At 39.4% G+C, this 24,376-nt stretch overlaps 3 protein-coding genes across 4 annotated transcripts in view; 1 reads left to right on the top strand and 2 right to left on the bottom strand.

The window, feature by feature from the left end:
* The window catches only part of LOC133133071 (carbohydrate-responsive element-binding protein), a 39,875-nt gene extending 26,550 nt beyond the window's left edge, over nt 1–13,325 (bottom strand). The window contains exons 1-5 of the mRNA XM_061249043.1: nt 12,770–13,325; nt 7,265–7,371; nt 6,741–6,823; nt 6,431–6,520; nt 4,836–4,877 (exon numbers count right to left, since the gene is read on the bottom strand). Coding sequence (XP_061105027.1) covers nt 4,836–4,877; nt 6,431–6,520; nt 6,741–6,823; nt 7,265–7,371; nt 12,770–13,128 — 681 coding nt within the window. The 5' untranslated portion in view covers nt 13,129–13,325. The remainder of the gene's footprint in view (nt 1–4,835; nt 4,878–6,430; nt 6,521–6,740; nt 6,824–7,264; nt 7,372–12,769) is intronic.
* A 2,758-nt stretch (nt 13,326–16,083) lies between these two features.
* Nucleotides 16,084–18,434, top strand: rpain (RPA interacting protein). Its single transcript, XM_061250098.1, has 7 exons — nt 16,084–16,258; nt 16,728–16,916; nt 17,000–17,072; nt 17,367–17,481; nt 17,757–17,820; nt 17,910–18,050; nt 18,300–18,434. The coding sequence occupies exons 1-7, from the start codon at nt 16,187–16,189 to the stop codon at nt 18,327–18,329; spliced, it is 684 nt and encodes a 227-aa protein (XP_061106082.1). The 5' UTR covers nt 16,084–16,186; the 3' UTR covers nt 18,330–18,434.
* Nucleotides 18,435–18,677: 243 nt separating this feature from the next.
* c1qbp (complement component 1, q subcomponent binding protein) lies at nt 18,678–22,597 on the bottom strand. 2 transcript variants are annotated; one of them, XM_061249962.1, is made up of 6 exons: nt 22,212–22,597; nt 21,525–21,675; nt 21,145–21,232; nt 20,169–20,264; nt 19,755–19,880; nt 18,678–19,444 (listed from the first exon to the last, which is right to left on the bottom strand). In XM_061249962.1, the coding sequence occupies exons 1-6, from the start codon at nt 22,417–22,419 to the stop codon at nt 19,295–19,297; spliced, it is 819 nt and encodes a 272-aa protein (XP_061105946.1). In that variant the 5' UTR covers nt 22,420–22,597; the 3' UTR covers nt 18,678–19,294. The 2 variants fall into 2 exon arrangements, with proteins under 2 accessions (XP_061105946.1, XP_061105945.1); XM_061249961.1 differs by having other exon boundaries at nt 22,161–22,593.
* Between the last annotated feature and the right edge of the window lie 1,779 nt (nt 22,598–24,376).

Raw genomic sequence — 24,376 nt, 5'->3', positions numbered from 1 at the left:
TAAATATATTACATGTGAAAAACCGCATTGCTTGCCTGTCCTATACTCCACTTCCATAGAAACATGCATCTTCTGACTCATCAAAATAACACTAGTAAGTCACCACACTGCCACCAAACGGAAAAGGCTAAAATGTAGGCCAGTTCAGTTCAGTTCAGTAGGCCATTTCCTTTAATAAAAAATAAACAAAGAAGTCCCCCTTCCCATGATTTATATGATTAAATCACTGTTATTTCAAAGAAACAGAGCAAAAACAGAGTGGTTTCTGTCTACTTGAACATGTGTCCATAAAATTAAAAACATTTAATAAAAAAACATAATGATATTTCATGAATGCATCAATTTAATAAATTTTACTCTCTGGACAATTCATTAGTATACATGTTATGGACTATTTGGTCCAACATTATTTTGTGTAGTGAAACAAACCTGTGATACATTCACAAGAGTAAGCCCGAAGATGTGAACCGCGGTAAAGAATTTGAATGCAATTCACCTTCAGCTTTCCTCACAAATAAATATATCCATTTTGTAAAAAATAAAAAAAGCTTTTTTGTTGAAAAAGCCCATGCACTGCTACAAACACAGATTCAACTCAGTTCAACTGTCCAATACGCTGACAGAGCGGACCTGAGACATGAATGACAAATATTACAGATACTGTACACGGAGGGCCGTACAGTTAAATCCCTCCCAACTAGAAGAGCACTGTATATAATAACAACCTAGTAAATAATAACAAAAACCAGAGCTGTGTTGCGAAGGCAGCCTGAATTCTTAACCTGAGAAACAGAGGTACTCACTGCTAAGAGAAATCCGAGGAGAGCTGCCACTCGCTGCACACAGGAGTCCACCTTTATAATTTTATTTTAAAGATGCAATCTGAGACCACTGGACAGATATAGAGTTGCCTGGGCACCAGGCGGAAGTGCGTCCGATTACGTCTCAAACTCACTGACCATTTCTTTTCTCTATCTAACAAAAGAGGAGAAATTATAGTACAGGTCTGTGTTTATCAACAGCCAAAAGGAGGTGGATGGCAGGGGGGCAGGGAGCTGTTAGGAAAGCAGTTTCACAATGAAGCATAAATGTCACCCTTAACTTGGGAGAAAAAAGAAAGGTAGAAAAAAAAGGCACTGCTGTGATCCAATTATAAGGTTTTTATTCTGTGTGTCTCTGTTTCAGAGAGTGTGCCACTGTCTTTTGTCCCTGACCTAATTCAAGCAGTTCACAGCTCACGTGCAGAGAAACTAAAAGTCTGACTCCCCCTACAGGCAGATGAGTGCCCACCGTTTTTGGAGTCAAATCACCGGAACTCCAAGGACACTCCCCCTCAAATGTCAACTGGGTAGAGTACTGTTTTGGGAAAACTGAAATTGTAGAAGATCCATCGTTTTGGTCAGGGATGGAGTTATATCCTCTGGATATATGCTGAAAACATTATTATTTTATGACATTACATAAAATTCACCATATCAGCACAGCCAGCTGCCTATAAAATAATTATTCCTGGGGTCACCACCAAAATTGCATTGTTTTCCCCAGCCAGAAAGTGAACATACCTGTAGAATTAGGAGTTTCAAATATTATTTTCTCTGTTTTTGTTATTTTATTATAATATTAATATTTGCTCAGTAACATACATATTATACACTCACTGAGCGCTTTATTAGGAACACCAGTACACCTACTTAATCATGTGATTATCTATTCAGCCAATCATGTGGCAGCCGTGCAATGCATAAAATCATGCAGCTTCAGTGAATTTTCACATCAACTCAGAATGGGGGAAAAATTTGATCTCCGTGATCGATGATGGCATGATAGTTGGTGCCAGGCGAGCTGGTTTGAGTATTTCTGTAACTGCTGATCTCCTGGGATTTTTACGCCCAACAGTCTGTAGAGTTTACTCACAATGGTGCGGAAAAACCAAAAACATCCAGTGAGTGGCAGTTCTGCAGACGGAAACGCCTTGTTGATGAGAAAGGTCAATGGAGAACGACCAGACTGGTTTGAGCTGACAGAAAGGCTACGGTAACTCAGATAACCACTCTGTACAATTGTGGTGAGCGGAAAAGCATCTCAGAATGCACAATACGTTGAACCTTGAGGTGGTTGGGCTACAACAGCAGAAGACCACGTCAGGTTCCACTTCTGTCAGCCAAGAACAGAAAGCTGAGGCTGCAATGGGCACAGGCTCACCAAAACTGGACAGTTGAAGACCTATAGCCTATAGCGCATGTATTGGGCTTAATCTCCTAATCTGGACATTTTTATATGTTTAATCTATACTTTTAATCTACATTTTTATCGATTTTTGTATTTTTTAGTTTTTCATATCATATTTGTGTTCCATACTCATAAAAAATAAAGCAATTGCAATTTTGGAAGAACTATACATATTTTAGGGCCTAAATTATATTTTCCCAATCTGTTTGTAAAATAATTTCCCACGTGACATGACTTATGTTTTAACATTATTATCTGATGCCATTGCTAAATGTTAACAGGGGCGACATGGCTCAGGCAATAAGAGCAGTCGTCTGGCAGTCGGAGGGTTGCTGGTTCGATCCCCCGCCCGGGCTGTGTCGAAGTGTCCCTGAGCAAGACACCTAACCCCCAAATGCTCCTGACGAGCTGGTCGGCGCCTTGCATGGCAGCCAATCGCCGTCAGTGTGTGAGTGTGTGTATGAATGGGTGAATGAGAAGCATCAGTTGTACAGCGCTTTGGATAAAGGCGCTATATAAATGCCAACCATTTACCATTTCCCATTTAACACAGACAGCTGACCAGATGAGGCGATGGTCGAGGGGGAATTAGGTTCTGGGGTCAGGGACTTTTCAAAAAACCTACGTCACTGGTCTTTGCAAAAATTTTGTGGCCGTTTTAGATGCTAAAACCAGGAAGAGGGGGCCTTGAAGTAGCCACAGTAAGAGCTGTTGACATGGTGCATACAGCAGCACAGCACAAAAAGCTCCGCTCTTAGTACCAAACTAACAGGCTCAACATCTACCGTTGACTCTAGAAAGGTGTTTAACAACTCGTTTAAAGGGATAGAAAAAGGTTTTACAAGCAATTTGGAAAATGTCCCAGGAGGCATCAGCTGTTGTCAGACTGAACTTTTATTTTAGGAGTAAAAGTTTGCAAATACAAATCAACAGCCTAATAGTCTTATTGTAAATATCTAGCCTATCGCCCCAGCCTTTTGTTGTTGAATTCCACTTCCGCACCATGCTCCTTTGTCCACGTCAAAACTCGACTACAAACTGATTGGCTTGGAGGTCCGACCGATGACCTCTCAAATTAATTATTTGAATCGGGACACCAACGGGATCCCGACGACTTCTGCAAGGGCCGACCACAGCCGACAACGCGCACACACGAGGCAACCTACCCCGGCATTCGGCCAAAACAGTTGTAGGCCCTGCTTAACGTTTACAGCAGCCTTGCCCTACTTGGAATGTGAACCATGACACAAAGGTCAGCAGTCTAGAAATGTCATCCTTGCGCTGTTTAAAATCTACTTCGTTATTGAGAGGAAGATTAAGGGGTAAAACCTAAGCCTACTGCCTGATTATTCTGCAAATGATCAGTCTGATTTGTCACTAATGTTCACCACCAAATTTTTTAACAGGACTCTGAAATTGCATTTTGTATGAAAAACATGGTTATACAATGTTAAATTGTTTTCTCAACATTGTTAAAGTTGTTATCTAAGGTTTGTCATAGGCCAGCCCACAGTTGTAAAAACTGAACTGACACGAACTGTAGGTGCACATTCAATGAATGCCACGACCAATGGGAAGAACTCACTCATCTTTTTGTGCGTTTGTGTGTGTGCGCGCACATAAAATGCATCCCATGCATAGTAGCCTACAGCACACAGGCTACAGGACTAGCATCCAGTTGCTGGCTCAAGAGATTCTGGAAGGGAGCGGTGTGAAAAAGAGCGGACCTGTTGCTAGACAAATCTAACTTGGAAATTGGCTTTAGTGCGGCAGCACGTGCAGATTCATTAATGAATCGACCCCGTCTGAGAACCCCCTGCCATGACTCACTGCCATCAGTTTGTGTTTTGTTAATGTGTCACTCACATGTGCACGTTTACAAGAGAGGTCTGCCGGGCTTGACAATACGCACCAGGAAGTGGGTCAGATTTGATTAACTGACATTAAAGTCTGAAGACGCTGTAGAGGGAGCGAGCTCCAGAGGAAGATTAGCTGCATTGTCATAAAGGCAATCAAAATATGAGTCACTTGTGCTGCGGAGAGACTGTGACGCAAGTGGCCTTGCATGTTTGTGTTTATCTGACTGACCCCGAGGATTCGAGTCTGAGAGCCTCTATTAATAGACAACTGGACAGATTCAGCAAACATGACCTGAGTTGCTAACCTACAAAGACAAACACAATACTGCGGTGTCACAGATAGACCACATCTACGCTTCCCTCTCTTGTTACCTGTTACCTGTTACAAAAAAAGACCATTAATGAAGCCTATGGAATATGGCTACATGAGGAACCTTCCTGACTGTGGTTGCAGTGACTTTCTGGAGATACTGTGCAAGAATCCACTTCAAATAATCAGTGAAGTGTCAACAGGGATGGGTACTGTAATCACAGGTACAGTTAAGCATGAACATTGTTATATGTGCACCTGAATTAATGGAATGACTATGTGTGGCTTAGCCGAACATGAGAAAAAAAGATTGAAAAGTACCAGTCAATGGCACATATTCCTTTAAAAACATACATTACATGAGCTCTACAGATGTACAGATTAACAACTATAATCTTCTTATTGTACAATAACATCACTTTGTAAGTTTTTCTTACCTGTTGCAACACTGACAAGATTCCATCTTTGTTTTTCTGAAGCTGAAAAGGAATAATGATATGTTATTCGCATTCATGAATGAACAAAATGGCTTTGAAGACAGTAAAGTCAGTGTATATTTGGGGGGCGGCATTAGCTCTGGAGTTAAAAGGGGTTTGGTCCCCCACCCTGGGTGTCGAAGAGTCCCTGAGCAAGACACCCAACCCCCAATTACTCCAAACGAGCTAGTGGGGTCCTTGAATGACAGGCAGTCCCCATTGGTGCGTGTGTATGAATGGGTGAATGAGAGGCATCAATTTTAAAGGACTTTGGATAAAAGTTACCCTTTACCATTCTATTCAAACAGAGATTTTATATACAAAACATTTTACATCACACCTTGTCCTGATTAAAATATTCACATGCATTATAATATCATAAAAATGTATCATGCAAAATAATATAACAATATGTAAAACAGCTAAGGTCTTACCTTGTTCACCCTAATTGATTTAGGAGGAAGATGGAACATGTGTTCATAGGGTTGTGTTAATTTCAAAATGATAAAAAACTAGATTTTCTGCTTATGAAGTTATATGAAGTTATTACATTTCATTTATAAACATTTATTATAAATAGTATATATTTGTAGATTCTACTTTGGATTTCTTTCTTATTTTCAAATCATTTATACAGCTGGAGAATATTGTAAATTAACATTAAAACTTAGATACTTCATATTCAAATGTGAATATCTGAAGAACATAATTAAACTTATGGGCAGTCAAGGTAATCACAATGGGCCTCATGCCAGAAAAACTGGTTGAAAATTGGTTCTAATTGCCACAGCCAATGGCATGGGGGTTAAACGTCAGCGTGTTCATAGAGAAGGGGGAGGGATAAGCAGTGTTGTGGTTTGAGGGTCTTTGTTTCTACAATTCCTCTCTTGACCATTTGAAGTCCGAAATTAAGTCCATTGTACCTTTAAAACATGTGCATTCACCAATTTTCTCTTATTCATCATTTTTTCTTAGACAGGAACATTTACGAGTGATCCCAAGCTGAGTAAACAAGAGCCTTGCTCACCTGGCACACAGACCTCAGAGCAAACTTTTAAACTACACGTTGCAGATCAATATAAATATAAATAAAGATTTAGCAACTGCATTACTTATTTCACGCCTGAAATTTATTTTAGTGGACTGTTTGGGAGAAAAAGAGAAAGTTAATCAATGGTCTGCCATATTATTATGTTTTTCAAAAACGAATGAACTGCAGTCTACCCTATCATGTATCAGTTGTCCCTTGTTCTTGTTCTTCCCATTCGCCATCTATCACATTAAACCAACCTACAGTACTGTATATACTGTATCATAACAGACATCTTCATTTAGGACAGTTGACAGTCTAAAGTTAGATGTGTTTGTTGAATCCATCGTGGCACACTCGTCTGAGCGCTTCGTACGATAAACAAAAGAGAAATGTATGATAACAATATGAAAATGTTCTTGCATGAGGTCCAACGATCATAATATCACTATGTACATAGGCATGTTGTGGAGGGCTGCTGGATACATCACCAGGAACCTTGATGAGGGCTTTTGTGTCGACTTACCCTTTTCTTGTGGTAAATTCTCCATTTGTGATATTCTTTAATCACCACTTCAATCCTACGTTTCCAGTAGCTGCCTTCCAAAACAATAGCCTGGCAATTGAGAACAAAGCCAATTACTTTGAACCAGTCCGTCAGACTACATGGAACTAACATATGCACTGCATAATGACTTCATGCAGGACCTTGCTATGTTTCCATCGCTTACAACTTTGTGATTTATTTCTATGAATAGACTGCGATAGTAGATTAGTACTGCGTTGGTATCACAAAAACCAACAGGGGGTGTTTGTGGGACAGAGGGCATGCTCACCTCAGGTTTACGATGGGCCTCTGCCTCAGAGCCCTCTAGTGGGGTGACAAACCCACAGACAGGGTTCTTCCTCTTCTCCACATCTAGAAACAGAACATAGGATACCTTCTCATCAGATCCCATGCATTTCCAACCCATTATATTATTATGTCCTCATTAATATTGTCGCTGATGTTCAATTGATTGACGCATGTCACATCACCCTTTGGTTTGTATCCCGTGAGCCATCATCTGTGATTTAACATGGTTTCCTTTGAATGCCTATGCTCTGCACTGAATTAAGGATGTACTCACAATATACATTTTCTTTTCATTAACAGCAAAGGACAGGAAGTATATTAAACTGCAATCATCCAAAAGGTTTCCAAGAATCCACTTAGGTGTATGTATTTTTGTCTGAGTGGACCATTAGGTTCAAATGATTTCCCTGCATAGATAGATAGATAGATAGATACTTTATTCATCCCGAGGGAAATTTTAGATGCCACCAGTATAATGAATCAGACCCACAACAGAATACTTACATTGTATATACCAGGCTCTCCATATACCATTGTTCAGACGAATTTTGTCACGCCAAAGCAGCCTGAGCCCTTTGAAAGACTTCCATTTTGGGGAGACAATTTTCCCACTGGAGAAAAAAAAGAATACAAACAACTAAATGGTTAACTTAATAAAACAGAACCCGCCTGGTCTTAGGATAAATTAAAAAATGTATTAAACATTTTTTTGCATCACAGTAAATGTGCTCATTTCATCCGCTTTGATAAAAAAAGGAGACATATGACCCAGAGCAAAGTACTATACAGCCCCTCCCATCTTTGACAGGAGTCCCAGTTACCCTATGGTATTGATTTACTACAAACTGAAATACACAGACCTCAAAGCAACTGTGCAAGGTGTTTAATAACCCGCACCGCTTCGCAAAAATAAATGCTATGGTTCACAGGGCATTCAGTGGGTTTAACGTAGCAGCACAGCTCATGTAAGGCATACCCTAATGCACTCCTAGAATTTTTACCACTAAAATGGACTAAATCTACCTAAATCTTCCCTTGACATAATCATCTTCATTTGGCACTTACAGATGGGTAATGGGAAAGAGGCAATTCATCAAACTGTTGACAGCCATTTTCACAGTTTTTGCTGCATTCAGCATCCCAGGTGGTGAAAAGTGCAACTTAATGACTATTATTTATTTGGTTGCTAGGTAGGAATTGCTTTCACGGATGTTCCAGGAATTGCTTTCGGAGTGTTGTTTGCATTAGAACCATCAAGGCAAAAACACATCAATGTGCGCAGTGAAATAACAGATATAACCCTGATGGCTAAATAAACCGTGAATGATACCTGTGAGGAAGGAAGGAACAAGATGGAACTGAGCCTTTTTCTTATACATAAATACAGTTTTGAGAAAAGGCGGTTACCAAAGCATAACCAATCGTCAATTCAATACAACCACAATGTGCTTACCTTTTTTTTTACTTCCTTAACTGAATTTGTGAAACATTTTTAATTAAACCTACAAGTAGGGTTGAAGGGGGCTAAGCAGTCCAGCAGGGTCTCCATGGCAACTTTATCGGATCATGTTAAAAGTGTGGCTGTAAGCACCGATAGTAAGTTTTATTGACCTAAGATTGGGTGTAGCTGAGATATAAGTTCACATCCTGTTTAGGTTGTTTGCCTTAGATATTTGTATATAATCGACGAATGCTTTCTAAAATCTAAAATCCATCTGATAACTTTCGTGAAGCGTGGTCCGAAGATTATCTATGACAAAACTCATCTTTGGGATCTCCCGAAGTATCACCTGACACAAGAATCACTTTGGTTAACGGAAACATATCAACACTTACGAGGCAAAAAGTTGTTTTTGCTTTTTGCCCCCCAGTGGTCAAACAATACCAAATTTACACATCCTCAGGAAGGAGTCTTGAGTCGATATAACAAGTTTAATATTGCTGCTGAGATATGTCCTCAGTTCCCATTTGGCGGCTTTCAATTTGATTGGCTGTACTGAAGAAATTATTTTGGAAAAAAAAAAAATCCATCTGATAACTTTTATGAGGCCTGGTCTGAAGATCTGAATAATGAGCAATTTCTTACTGCAGCGCCCCCCAGTGGCATTGAGCATACAACTCAATACTTATATGCATAAACCTCCAACTTTGACCCATTGGTGGTGCTAGAGTACTCAAGGTGGAGACCTAAATCTTCGTGAAAATGACTGTCACCAATCAGTGTGCCAAATTTCAAAACATTTTACTATACAGTTCTAGGGGGCGCCATAGACACCCTAGCCAGATAATGATGATGATGACAAATAATAATAAGAAAAGGTAGTGGGTGGGTGAGTTCAGCAGATGTGGGAACCTGCAGTTGAGGTAGGGTTGTGGTGGGAGGGAGGCTTGGGAGAATTACATTTGTGACATCATTCTGTTGTTACATACAACTACTTCAATAAGTATTCACCCCCCTTGAACTTTTTCACATTTTGTTCTGCTCCACCAGATATTTTTAATTCATTCAAATATTTCTCCGATTTCAAACCTCCACAAAACAATAAATTCAACTCATAACAATGCAAACATATTTTTATACAGCTACATTTCTCCAATTTACTATCTCACACCCTCAGACTTTCTAGATGGCAATTACAACTGTCAGGTATGTCAGGTATGTTAAGGGGTGGCCTGTAGCGTAGTGGTTAAGGTAAATGACTGGGACACGCAAGGTCGGTGGGTCTAATCCCACTGTAGCCACAATAAGATCCGCACAGCCGTTGAGTGCCAAATGCCAATAATGCAAAGTCTGTATGAGTTTTTCACATGGCAATTTTAGATTTTAACACTTAAACACATTGTTCATACAAAGGGGGAAAATACTTCTATTTTCAGATTTTTATTTTTGATATAGAATTTAATTTGACATTGCAATAAAATGAGAAATAATCAATGGGATGACTTGAACTTTTTGAAGACTGTAGAAATAATACTGGAGAGCGGTGAATGCTGTCCAGATGCTAATGTCAGTAAAATGACAAGACTGGACTACAAGATGTACATACACTCAGAGATGGCATTTTCTTTGTTTATAACCGCTGGTATAATGATAGATAGATCATTGCATTTATCTAGTGCTTTTCTAGACACTGACAGCGCTTTACAGTGATGAGGGGGAAACTCGCCTCAACCACCACCAATGTGTAGCACCCACCTGGGCAATGCATGGCTGAGACAGAATGCTAACCACACACCAGCAGAAGTGGCGAGGGAGAGAACAATGTTTTGTCAAACGAATCAGGGGATGATTAGGTGGCGGAAGAAATTTAGCCAGGACACAAGGGAACAGCCTACTCTTTGCTGAGTTTCTTGAACACAATGAGTTAGGACATTGGTTAAATGTCTCATCTGAAAGACAATAATAATAATAATAATAATAATAATAATAATAATAATCACAAGTGGTAATTAGTGGTAATCTGCAGATGTGTTTTAAATACAAGTCCTGCCAAGGTGCATAGGATTACATTAGCTGCAGAGCTATGTATGATCAGACAAGCCACTTGTTTTTGTAAAACATGCACACCCCCACTGAATTTTAGCAGGGTCACAGAAACCTGCTTTCAAGGACTTTGGTTGACATCTGTCTTTTAGCTGTGACTAACTGATACTGCTAAGGCTTGAACAGAGTGTCCTCCTACAATGAAAGAGCAAAAAGGCTGTTTTGATTACACAAATGGTCATTTAAAAGGGGCCTGTCCATTTTAAAATGTAGACATTTTCAGAATATAAAAAGAGTGATATGTTTGTGAGGTCAAATATGTTGATTCTTGACAAAGAGCGTAGGTGTCCAATTTACACTAAAGGATTTGCATGTACAGTGCAGTCCAAAAAAAGCCAAAAAACTACATTGTACCACTGTCCAAATATTATGGACTGCACTGTCCATAGCATTGATACACTCTGACTATGGATTCACAAGAAGGGACAGTGCCATGTACTACGCATTGTGCATTTTGGCATTATTACTTTTTCAACTCCATGTCCTGTGGGCCGCAGTGCCTGCAGGCATTTGTTTCAACTGTGTGCTACACCACCTGTTATCACTAATTAGCTTATTGTCTGAACCAAGCAGGTAAAATAATTAGTGAAATCAGGTGGTGTACCACACGGCTGGAGTGAATACTTGCAGACACTGCGGAACCGCAGGACGAGGAGTTGAGTAGCGCTGCTGTAGAGTTACCCTGCTTATACTCAATCATTGGTAAGTTGAAGCCACAGCAGAATGTTTTCAAGGTAAAGGTTTGAATAATCTTGTGCATGATATGATCATTAAGATTAACAAACAAGTTTTGCAGTCCAGCAGTAGCTGAACTTATGGAGCATAACATCTACACTCATGATTTGTTCAGATAAAATTGTTGATAATTCTTGATTCAGAAAAATAACTATGCTTCTGAAGTTACATAAGTCCATTTTACATGTTGTTTTGTATTTTTCATGCACCTGATGTCCACTGGGTCAAAATAACCCACTCTCACCAGATTAATCTGAAACCCTAAATCAATACTTTTCATGTAGAAGCAAACGGTTGAATAATGTTGAATAACTGTTTTCCTACTTCACAGTGCAAAGGCACTGTTTGTCTTCAGTCTACCCTGGTGTAAAAGCTATGATCAGCTTGAAATTACAAGCTACCAGCTGTTTGAAAAACTAGCTTGAGCTGGTCAAACCATGTTGAATATGGAGCTGGTCTCAACTAGTCAACCAGCTACCAGCTGTTTCAAAACCTAGCGGGAGCTGTTGTTTCAAATTGTTTTGCTGTAATAGATGTGTGGCACATTGATTATGTCTCTTGATTTCCTAACTGTTTAACTTTTTCTTTTTATGCAAAGAAAGGTCTTCAAATTTAATGATGAAAAAAATAGATTTTGGGTTTTTTTCACTGCTGTTAAGCTCAGGCTAAGGTAATTTTTCACACTGTGTATGTTACCATACAATATTGAAACTGAGTCTTCTAAATAACATCATTATTGCATTATTTATACTGTTTTCACAGTTGAATATGACCTGATTGGGACACTGATTTCGGCCTACAGCAGACACTCAAACTTTGGTAGTCATTGTGTGGAGGTTGATGCATAGCAGGAAAAAAAGAACAAAAATAAAAACAGAACAGAGGTTACATTGGTCAAAACAATGTTGACTTTAAAATTGTACACCGATGAGAAGTGACCTGGAAATCTGAAAAAATACCTCTGATATCTGCTTCAGTTAGACTGCAATGCACTCCGGCTGTTGCCAACTCATACCAAAAGTCTGTAAGTAAGTATGTTTGGAAACAAAGCACACTGAAATACTGGCATTCATCTGCTCCAAAAATTAGTCTCCAGCAGCCTTGATAGTGGGAGAGAGGGGCAGCAGTAAATTGTAATGATGATACATCAATGACAAAATAATTGCAGCGGGTCAGTGCCCACTGTGCTATTTCCATTTGGGTCAGGTTTCACACTATTCTTGTGTAAATAGTTCAAATCATTCAAGATGTAAATAGTTACTTAGTTGCAAAATTAATAACAACTCATGTCTGCAATCTCAAATCATAATGGACTGTCTGATAACCGTCGCTTTACAGCTTGCGCGACAGATATAATTGCAAAAGTTCACTATCAGCTCTGATAATGACCAAGACAAAACTAGGGAATTTCCATTCTACAATCTGGACAATTCTCAAATCTAATAAACTTTTTATGACGGGTAGGCTGATAATAAAATAGGTGTTTTAGCAATACTCAAAACCACTTGGGTAAACAAATGTGGATTTTGACATTGTGGACTTTAGAATGTGACATACAGCTTACAGTCCACCACAAAACTTGTGGTAAACAAAGCTTCAAAGCAGTTACTTCGTATTCAGAAGTTAGAAAAAAGAAATAGACATGGAAAATCAGTGCGATTTGCAGCAGATTATTTTTCGCGGTGTATTTTACTGCAGTAAATAAAACAATGATATAGGGCAACGGTTACCTGTAGGCCAGGGTCATGCACTCAAATAACCGGGTCAGCGTTGGGTCAATGCTAAGTCTTCCAGAACTTAGAGGACCATATTTGTAGGTCTGACACCACGTCCTGTTCACAGTATCAAAGTCATATCCCACTGATGCTCCACTTTTTCTCCTTCGTGGGGTGGAATCGCTGTGCGGGGACGACACCATGAAGTGCCCGCTGTGGATGACTTGGTTGCGCACAACGGACCCAATGCATTGCCCTGCTCCAGCGTTCGACGCTTGACAATACTCTGGATCAGAATCTGATTCCGAATCGGGAAGCTGGTGCTGTTTGGTCCGACCCAGGAACTGTGGTGCCATTCTTTCTGCCTTTGCCATTGTAGAGGTATTTTCGTTATTTTGCAAAGAACCTTCGTGTAATACCGCAATCCGTCCAGCTGCTCAACGTGCAAAGTGTGCTAAAAAGCGGCAATAGTGCAATTGTTTTTAAGACCAGCACGCCTCTCCCAAATGCATAACTGCAGTGCAATACCATACATTCTTTTTTCCCATGTACAACTTTACTCCTGCAGTATAAAATGGGCAACTATTGAAAACAATCAGATATCCGTTACAATATAGTAGCCTATAGTAGCTATACCTTTCGACCAATAGGCTAGAGTGGGTTTTGTTTAACTTCAGGTAAATCCCGACGCAGCATTCTGATTAAAGTCGAGCTGGTTACAGGCGCTTTGAATTATGCAAAGAGACCTCTGTCCTATCTCAGTCGACCAAACAGTACTTAAAGGGGAATGCACCAATGGGTCGCTGAACAAGTGCGGTTGATTAACTTGGCAAGGGAAATTATCTTCGTAAAATACATTTTGGTAATGTTCAGTGGAAAGACTCTGGTATTTCACCGTTGTTTAATGTAAGTGGAATAGGCTACACATAAAAATAGGTTGAATACATAATATGAATTTCAAAATGGATGTATTGTGTGTGGATCCGACTGGCATTCATGTTTTATCAATCTTATGGATGACTTCGTAATTCCTATGTATTTTCAATAGTGAATAATAAAATATAGCACAATGACAGTTAAGAAGAACAAACAATCTGACAAAATGGGTAGGCCTAAATAAGAGTCTACAAAATATGAAAGATCTCATTACCACCCAAGTTGGTGGATCTGTCTTGATGGCAACCGTGTCAGTGTCAATATTGAATAAATCTTTTGCAGGTGTTTGGTATCATCAGGAGGAATTTGACTATATGCGAAAAGGGAGCAGTTACAGAGGAAAAAAATGTAGGTCAGTCTTGAAGACTTAATGACCATTTTATTTGTTAATCTGTATTTTATTTGTTGTTTGTCTGTTTTAAATGTTTTCTATTTGAAGCACTTTGTAATGTTTGTTTGGATGAGTGTGATATAAATAAAGATTGATTATTGTTTTTCTTATTATTATTAATGGGCACAAATTATTATAACTTATAGAATAAACAATAAAGCTGAATGCTTATTAACAAAATGCATGTCTACCTGGTGATAATAACCTAAGCTATTTGAATGCAGTTGAAGGTTTATTTTGTTTGGTAAATTACTTTTGATAAATGTCTGCTAAATGGATGCAATTTAATGTAATGTACTGGTTTAACATGAGTCCAGATGGATGAAGTGAAAGAGTTGACAAAGTAAACTGGGAGAGCAAGATGCCTCATTAGGCAAAGTTAAGTCTATCCATCACTTTCAGGGCGGCTTATGGTTAGCTTGGGAACCGCACCTGTGTTTTTTTTTAGCACAGCTAAGTACTTGCTGGACCTGGTAATGGACCCAAGGAAATTGAGAGTGGTGATTTGTTTAATGGGATATGTGCTTCGTTGTCAAAACAAAAAAACATTGACAAAACATTCTGTTCATCAACTTCCCTCTGGCTTCAACCGACAAGATAATGTCTGAATTCAACTGGAATTTATTCTTAAACCCATAAGCGTAAGTCATACTCAAAGCAGGCATACCCTAATGATTCACATTAACTCATAAAGCATGAGCATTACATAAGCATTACATTACAATTACAAAGAGCGTTATGAATGCTTTATAACATATTTTACTTATTGTCTCATGAAGCTGTTATGTTGCGGAATTACGGAGCATATTCATGAAAGCACATTGAGCTCTATAATTCATTCATTACAATCATCCATCCATCCATTATCTGAACCTGCTTATCCTGATCAGGGTCGCAGGGGGGCTGGAGCCTATCCCAGCATACATTGGGCGAAAGGCAGGAATACACCCTGGACAGGTCGCCAGTCCATCGCAGGGCACACGCACCATTCACTCACACACTCACACCTACGGGCAATTTAGACTCTCCAATCAGCCTAACCTGCATGTCTTTGGACTGTGGGAGGAAACCGGAGTACCCGGAGGAAACCCACGCAGACACGGGGAGAACATGCAAACTCCCCGGCCGACGGGGATTCGAACCCAGGACCTCCTTGCTGTGAGGCGGCAGTGCTACCCACTGCACCATCCGTGCCGCCTTCATTACAATCATACAAAACAATATGTGTGTATGCATTATGTCACCTGGGATAGATCTGACCTGAGGTTCCCAACATGACATGAGTCATAACGCATACACTAAGGCTACATAATTTAATAATTTCATGTATTACAGTCATTTAGCTGACACTTTTATCCAAAGCCAATTACAGTTGATTAGACTAAGCAGGGGACAATCCCCCCTGGATCAATGAGGGGTTAAGGGCCTTGCTCAAGGGCCCCACAGCTACATGGATCTTATTGCAGCTACACTGGAGCTTGAACCACCAAACTTCTGGGTCCCAGGCATGTACCTTTGCCACTAGGCTACATTTACATTTACAACTATGCTCTGCTATAATAAGCTACTGTATATTAAGGGTTCATGAATGATTTGCATGTAGTTAATGTAAAATCATGACTATCGTAATGCGTTTGCAAACTATGCTATGCCATAAGATATACAGTTTGACACAAAGCTTAATCGTGCACTTAGGTTTCATGGATGATTTCTATGTAGTTATTGTAAAGTTGAGACAATTTTTGGTGGTGACATACACGCATACATATGAATGTATATTGAAGAGCTCAATAGTTGCATGAGATGATATGTAAAAAAATAAAATGTAGAAATATGTAAGCTAATGAATTATGTAAGATGATTGCAGATTTGCATGTGTATTTTTAAAATCGTCTTCACAATAGCAGCAACGACTTACTTTATCATGCAGCTTTGGACTACAAGTCCCAATAGAGCTACTTCCTGGTTATTACGTCGCATTGGAAAAGGTTAAAAGTCACGAACCGGGAAAAACAAGAAGTGTACTCAGATGTTCAAATAGGCTAGCTGGAGAATTAAATAATAGTTTTGCCTCTCGAATCGTTTTAAAGGCGTTAGCTTAACAGATGGATGCTCTAGACAGACATCGTTCCATGTACAAAGGTACAACTCCTCCATGGAAAGAAACCTACAGGAAGGTAACGTTAATAAATGTCGGTGCTTTTATTTCGATTTGCTTTTAAGTTCATTTCAAGCAACTTACTGTGCAGTAGCTAATGTTGCAATGTTTTGACAACGTTAAAATGTCCAGTGCCAACATTTTCTATTCCACAGCGCCAGAACAGTCTGGTTAAGAACAACCTGTAAAATTAACGTTGAGTACACTTCATTACACTAGTAACAGTTGGCCTATTGTTACTTGGTTAGCAGTAAGCTAGTAGCAATACACTGCGCGAAAGTAGTGTCGGCTTGTCTACATATTGTTTAAAGTATGTGTTCGCATACTTTGAAAGTAAGTGTATAGCTAGTAAGTTGAATACAATTAATCATATACTATGGATGAGGTTACGATTAATTTCTCAAAACGCCCAACAAATGTAGTACGATTTGCTGCAGTTTTAAATAACTTCGTTAATTGGTACTGACCTTTCTCATTTTGCCCGGCAGCGCTGTGCTGACAGGTTAAAAAACAGTCGGTCACGGTTATTGGAGAAGTACCGGAAGATTGGAGGTACTCTGGGCTGCGGAGCGAGCAGTTCTTTCCTGGTCCAAGAAGTGATGGAGGAGGAGTGGACTGCGCTTCAGTCGGCGGACAGCAGATTACCATCACTCTGGCGTAAAAATGGCATTGGGGAGGCGAGTCTTCCTGTCGCCGTTTCAATCAAGTTCATTCATCGGTTCATTTTGTTATAGCGACGGTCATTAATTTGTCTCTACAGGTGTACAGTTTAATGCAGGAGAGCGATGACCTGGCCGTGCTTGAGGAGATTCAACAGGAGCTGGTATCTCAAGGTTGTTTATTAATCATACCAAGAGTGAATGCAGTTATCCTTGTCCTTTTAGATACAAATGTGTTTTTCCCCCTTTGTAGAAAAGAGGTTAAAGGATGATCGAATGACATACATCAGTGAAGGATGAAATTCAGGAGACATTATTTAACTTTTTGTAGGATGTAGAGCACCGTTTATACTTAAGGGTTTGCCAATGTTTGTACCTTTTGTATAGTTAACCTTGCAGGGGGCAAATGGGAATTTACATTGCACATGTGTATACACATCTAAATCAACACTTTTCTTCCCCCATCAGAATTGTCCATTATTGAAGAGTATGAGAAAAGCATGCAGTATGAGGAGGGGTATTTGAATTCTGTAGTGGAGGGAATGGAGGAAGGAGGACAAATTGTATGTCCAATTTGTCGCATGTAAGTATGGTATCTCATAAGATGACATTGACATTAAGTCTGGCTGTGCTTGGAACTGATGTTTTTCAAACATGATGCCACAATTCACTCAAAAATAAAAAGGGATGTATTTTAATTGCATAATTGAAGAAATCAATCTCAAATGACTGGCTGAAGGCCACCGTTATTTTGGAAGTTTGGTCATTATAAGATTTTGGTTGGAAAAGTTAATGTCACATTTTCTATGACATTGTATTGCTGCTTAAACTCTTTAAATGTGTGCTCTACTCTTCCAGGAACAATCTGACTGTTAACAGCCATTTTACATCGTGTCTGTGCGGGGTGTACATCAACACAAAGGTATGTTTCTTTATTCATTGCACCTCTTCCAATTCTTACTGTACCATGGCTGTCACCTGCAACAATGTGCCCTTGTGACTCATATCCAGCACAGGAATATTACACCTGCACACCTGCAGTCTCTCCTGGAGAGTAGAGTCACACAGCACATGGAAGAGTGCCTGCATAATCCCGTCTTCTCCATGGCCAGCAACACGGATGGATCTCCAAATATGATCATCAGTTGTAAGGTATGTAACTGGCTGAATTCCTAGTGCTTTTGTCTGATTTAACACTTTATACTGACAGCTTATTGAGAAATTATTTTGACTTTCCGTGTGAGCATGTGGTACCGATTTAAGAGCAACATAGAAACACAATTGATAGTATGTAATTTCCTTTCTATTGCTTACACTATATTGCCAACATAAAATGTGCACACGTTAATGAAAATAACTTGTTATTGCCAAACTGCATAAATGGACAACCTTCTTTTTCAGGTGTGTGACTACTTGTCAATCGTTTTGTGAAGATATGCCACAAATCTTAATTTTAGCAATCAGTGTTACTTAAAATTTCAGTGTCTGGAAACTTGTATTTAATTTCTGTGAAATAAAGAATTTGGATTTAATTAACTGGTTTTGCAAGTTTGCAACTTATCTAAGTAATTGTTTGGAAAACAGGATGCGGTTTAGCCTAGACATAGTTATGAATCTAGTGTGGAATTATCAGCTGTGCAGTACTACAAACTCCATAAACAAAAGACGGGATTTCTTCAAACCCAGGTCCAGCCTATCCTAGGGGATAATTTGCATGTTAAACAAAGTACAACCTTTCACCATGTACAGAGAACTGCCATTTAGAAATGGTCGAACACATAAGTAAACTTATTTATTCATATTTCAGAGGAATTCCAATTTACATTTAAATTCAGGCTATGCATAACTAGTACAATTTGTCCCACCACACTGTAACAATAGAGGGGAATTCAGCTTAAACTGTGTGCACTTAAAGTGCTCCCATTTACTTGAGCCTCAATCTTAATGAAGGACTGAACATGTACTCTTTAAAGGCAAGGACAACTCTGCTGGACTTTTACATTTTAACACTCCTGAGTAAAGTGCCATGGGACTACTTTTGAATTTGACATGGCCGATTTTGAGGGGCACTTTTAAAAATGGGAAGACATGTTTTTCAAGGAAAAAATATGGCAGTGTTCAAATCGGTACACTTGCGTACTATTGAGTATACAAGTTGTATACACCTTGCATGCAACATGCCTACTCAATGGTAGGCAAGTGCACAGATTCAGACAGCCCAAGATGCATTTAAGGTCCTCACGGAGTAATATCCCAAAATTTCCTCCAGCAATGAACCCGCAGTCCCTGATATTAAACATGCCTTCACACAGTTGACTAAGGACAAGTCCATCGTTGCACACAATTCACAGGTGTTTTCATGTGAGAAGAATTGTGTCTTTGTTGGCCATTTGTGCTTACGAGCACTTGACAAAGCCACTGAGATTCTCCAGGAATCCAATGTACTCCTGATGCTCCAGAGCAGTGCTCAGCTCAATGAGCTCATCAGCAAAGGTGTTATCTACTCCACGGTCAGCCAGGAAGTCCATCAAGTGGTCATACAGAGCCTAAGGTCAAAAGATTGGGTAAATGGAAAATGAATTTTATTTTCATTAGGCACTACATATTTATAATTTGCACATATTCCACATTCTTAAAGCTGAAGTATCAAAATCAGTTGAACTAAAAACACTTGGCTATATTTTTCCACAAGACAGGCATGTATTTGTGCTTTGTGTGCTATGGAGGAGTAAAATTGTTTTTTGCCATTCAAAATCATTATCTGAAGTGACTTCTGAATTAGCCCTGATCAAATAGGCAGCAACAGTCTTTATTAAACCATCCTTTTAAAACCCCCAACTGCTACGTAGTACGTACCCAGTCCAGAGAATCTGTGTTGAGCGTGTAGCTGGTCTCTTTCCAATCGGCCTCCCCTATGGGCTGGAAACTGACCTCACGAATAGCAAATATGTCACTCTCCTCCTCTCCTTCCCCATGACTAGCCTGAGAAAATGCAGTGTCTCCATTTAGAAACAACCTTTTCAGTCACCGATATCAACACCAGGATATTCACCGTTAACCACATACAAGTGAGCAAAGAAATTAAAAGGGAATACAAATTAAACGCCATTTTTACTGGGCTCAAATTATCAAAATGTTCCAAAGGAAATGCATAACACAAGCAGATATTTTAATAGATGAAAAATGGATCAATGTAACTTGTCTGGACCATTAGGCCTGGCGAAAATAATAATCAGAAATAATAATAAGAATCAGAATCAACCAACTCACCTCATCTTCTGGATAGTGACAGTCAAACACCAAGGAAGTGTTTGAGGCGTGTTTTGTTACTTCTACCACAAAGTTGGGTGTTGACACAATTTCAGGCTAAGAAAGAACACAGACATAATGTATCAGCATTCAAAGCCAAAAAACGCTTTCACTCTCATATGGCACTCTCCATATCTTTTCAACCAATCAAAATTACTGTTATACTATTGTTTTGAGCCCCTATTAAAACACTACAAAATTTGCAACCTTCTGAATTTTCTCAACCAAAGTCAAACCCCCATGGGATTAGGGCGGAGCCACTTCATACTGGGCTTGAGACTGAAAGGGTTAGATATCTAGGCAGGGATGGGCAATTCTGGGTCCCGGAGGGTCAGTGTATATACAGGTTTCTGTTTCAACAAATTACCCTGGCTAAATTACCTAATTGGCTGTATACACAAACACTGGTTCACTCGTATATTACATCACAGTAAAACTTTTCATATAGGAACACAAGAACATTCATTCAGGCTGCCATTCATGTGTTCATCAAGAAATGAAGCAACAATGTCAGATGGCAGAAATACTAGGGCCAGAAATTTTCATGAACCTCTGGTTTCGGCCCACTAGTTAAGAACATTAAAAGCAAACTATGCAATATTCTTACTTTGACAATATTATCAAAACCATGCTAATGCATATCTATGTTGCACGCAATCTGTCTTTGGCACATTAGCAAATGGAAAATTTGTGCACCTTGCATTTGTTATTCTAAAACCACACTACACCACCTGATTTGACCATCAGGCTCCTTCAAAAACCCTGGAATTGCTTTTCCCCGCCAAGGAAAAACATAAAAACTGTCAAACGAATTTGAAACAGAAAAACCAAGGTGAGTGAATGGGGGTGAGGAGAGAGAAGTCCTTGACTGTAAAAACAGGACCACAACAAGGTGAAAAAAAATCCTCCGTAATAAGCAGGGAAACAATAGGCTCACCTCATTCTCTCCACTTTTCTGCCCCTGGTTTTCCTCTTCCTCAAAGTTGGGAGGAATGCTGTTGTTGATGTTAAACGTGACAGTCACTCTACAGGATTAAGATAGAGAGGAAAAGATAGGAAGCCTTTTCAGTTTGAATCAGCAATCACCTCTGGTAGTGAGGTTAATAGTTAATCTTGCATTGTGCACAAACTATCAAATAAGGCAATGCAGTATTTTGGAAAACAAGTTTTTACTATGAATAAAGTTTCATTTAGAAAAAAATAAGAGAAAGCAAACATGCAATGTATACTAGTTCTGGTAATTTGCGTCCTCCAATTAGTCCTTTGACTAATCAAAAACATGACGTAAAATAATACTTGCTGCGCTTTTGATCTTACTTTTCTCCAGCGAGTGTTCTAATTAGCTTGGCTTCTGTGCCATTCAGGTCCATGTCCCACCCGCCAGACATTTTGGGAAGTGACTGATGTTTCTTAATCTTCCTCTCCTCTTTGAGTTCATCCGAAAGGAACTCTGCAAAAGCTTTATCCCCTAAAACAAAGGCAATATGTATATTGAGTAACAAGAACATAGTGAATTTGTGAAACACAGGACATGAAATCTTACAATTGTAGCTAAAAAAAACAAACAACTATACACACTAACTCCAGCAAAGAGATTAATTTAAGCCATATGCATCCTCGTTGCATTTGATCCTTCCTAGATGTTTAGCCAGAAGGTGAATCTCCATACCTATCCCAAGGTCACGTGTTTCAATTTATCGTGGTGATGCTTCTGCAAGGTTCTGACATTTTAACTTGCCTCAATTGCGTAAAAACGAAACCCTCAATTAACATACAAAACCTAGCTAGCTATTGACATCAGCTCTTCGTCGAAGTAGCTAGCAAGCTACACAGTGGCTGACTTAGCTAGCTAACAAGTAAGATCATCAAAGCTATCGTTTAACAAGGTAGTTCACTAGCGCGCACAGAATCAACGTAAATATCTAGACATTTGTATTTATTCATTGTGCCGACCTTCTGTATGAAGCCCTCCACAGCCACACGACACAGATGGAGTACCCCTACTTGAGAGTAATGTTGGTCTGGGTCCTGATCCAGACCCGCTGTTTCGCATCATCCAGATGGACCGAGTGAAAGGCCGAATTGTTGCCGAATTTGGAACGCACAGTGCCGGTCGCCCCAAAGGCTCCAGTGTTCCGGCCCAGGAAACGGTGGTCGTTCTCGCAGAAAAACGAGCCGCGGTGGTGACGACACGGGCAAGCGATTTTAACATTATTGCGGATAAGAAACAACAAGTAACGGAGAAGGTTTAAACGGTCTCGATGCCTCTCTTCTCACAGAATGATCAGAAACTACTGGAAACACGTGTGAAAGGACACTCTGACCTCTTCGTTCAAGTTGAACTTCGAACTTTGCACCGGAAATTGTATTTACTGACCTGCAGTCTATGGTACAGACGTGATCTTTTTATTTATTTATTCCAGAGCAAAAATATAAATACAATACAATTGTTACAGAAAGGGGTATGAAATAGAAGTTACAAAAATATTTTGGAATGTTTGAATGTTCATTGACTTAGCTATATTTCAGTCCATGAAATGTCTTAAAATAATGCTTCATAGCTCCGTGAAACTAGCAACAATTAGAAAAAGTTTCGGTCAACTTCCTTTGATTTTCTGTCAAAATAAGAGCTGCTGAGTAACGTTAAATAATGAGAACATTGTTACAGCGTTGTCTGCGCTTCCTCACATAATTACCATTGTTTAAATTAATTGCTGATGCAACTTATAAAAGTCAGCAAGCAACTAGCTTGCTATTTGACTAGTTACTATAATGTAGGCCAGGCATAAATTGGTTGACACTGTCGGTTCAATAACAGCTCATTTGCATACCTGCTTACTGTTTGAAATTTTTTTTACCAAATATGAAGGGGCATACATTAAATCTATGTATAATATCTATAAAATTATACATTTATTATCTAAAATCATGTTCCCAGCAATTGTTGCTGTATTTACAGTGTGGTAAGGGCATGCAATGCCATTGACTGTCAATTCAACTCAAAAAGTATAAATTGTTACCAAATGAAAGGGCGTATACATTTACTCTATAGACCCATATCTTTAATATTCTACAGTATTTTCTGTGAAATCATGTTCCCAGCAATTGTTGCTGTGTTTCCAGTGTGGGGTGGGCATACATTGTTATGGACTGTCAGTTGCCACCCAGCTCATTTGCATAGCTCATAACTCAAAAACTATAAATTGTTACCAAATGAAAGGGGGTATACATTTGTTAGCTGGACCCATATCTTTAATATTCTAATTTATTTTCTGTGAAATCATGTTCCCAGCAATTGTTGCTGTGTTTCCAGTGTGGGGTGGTCAAGCATTGCTATTGACTGTCAGTTGCCAACCAGCTCATTTGCATAGCTCATAACTGAAAAAATATAAATTGTTACCAAATGAAATGGGGTATACATTTACTCTACAGACCCATATCTTTAATATTCTACAGTATTTTCTGTGAAATCATGTTCCCAGCAATTGTTGCTGTGTTTCCATTGTGCGGCAGCCAGGCATTGCTATTGACTGGCAGTTGCCACCCAGCTCATTTGCATAGTCCATAACTCAAAAACTAAATTGTTACCAAATGAAAGGGGGTATACATTTACTCTATAGACCCATATATTTAATATAATCAGCTAAGCAAATGAGCTGGGTGGTAACTGACAGTCAATACTATACGTCATTTGTTTCTGTGTAGTGTTCTATAACCTATACCTAGCATTGGGCAGAGCTAATCACACAATACGGATGTAGCCTAAATAACATCAAATCAGTGCAAACAGTATGCACTGTAACCTCATATTCATTGGTTCGTTTGAAATCCATGGTTCTGGGGTAGCTTACAGAGCCAAAACCGACTGTGCCCTGAATAAAATGTTGCTGCCTGGGGGCGACATGGCTCAAGCAGTAAGAGCAGTCCTCTGGCAGTCGGAGGGTTGCCGGTTCGATCCCCCGCCCGGGCTGTGTCGAAGTGTCCCTGAGCAAGACACCCAACCCCTAAATGCTCCTGACGAGCTGGTTTGTGCCTTGCATGGCAGCCAATCGCCGTTGGTGTCTGTGTATGAATGGGTGAATGAGAAGCATTAATTGTACAGCGCTTTGGATAAAGGCGCGATATAAATTCCAACCATTTACCATTTAAAATCTGTGAGTTGTCCCACC

This window comes from Conger conger, chromosome 7 (assembly GCF_963514075.1).
Source record: "Conger conger chromosome 7, fConCon1.1, whole genome shotgun sequence".
NCBI classification, from domain to species: Eukaryota; Metazoa; Chordata; class Actinopteri; order Anguilliformes; family Congridae; genus Conger; species Conger conger.
The sequence above is the reverse complement of the archived record's forward strand: the minus strand, read 5'-3'. Positions and strand labels throughout refer to the sequence as shown.

Coding starts and splice junctions, on each gene's coding strand:
- rpain (XM_061250098.1), top strand. CDS start 16,187: ATGGATGCTCTAGACAGACATCGTTCCATGTACAAAGGTACAACTCCT. Junction 16,259..16,727: donor GGAAAGAAACCTACAGGAAG/GTAACGTTAATA, acceptor TTTGCCCGGCAG/CGCTGTGCTGACAGGTTAAA. Junction 17,482..17,756: donor GTATGTCCAATTTGTCGCAT/GTAAGTATGGTA, acceptor CTACTCTTCCAG/GAACAATCTGACTGTTAACA.
- c1qbp (XM_061249961.1), bottom strand. CDS start 22,419: ATGTTAAAATCGCTTGCCCGTGTCGTCACCACCGCGGCTCGTTTTTCT. Junction 20,265..21,144: donor AGAAAAGTGGAGAGAATGAG/GTGAGCCTATTG, acceptor GTTCTTTCTTAG/CCTGAAATTGTGTCAACACC. Junction 19,881..20,168: donor GTCACTATCCAGAAGATGAG/GTGAGTTGGTTG, acceptor GCATTTTCTCAG/GCTAGTCATGGGGAAGGAGA.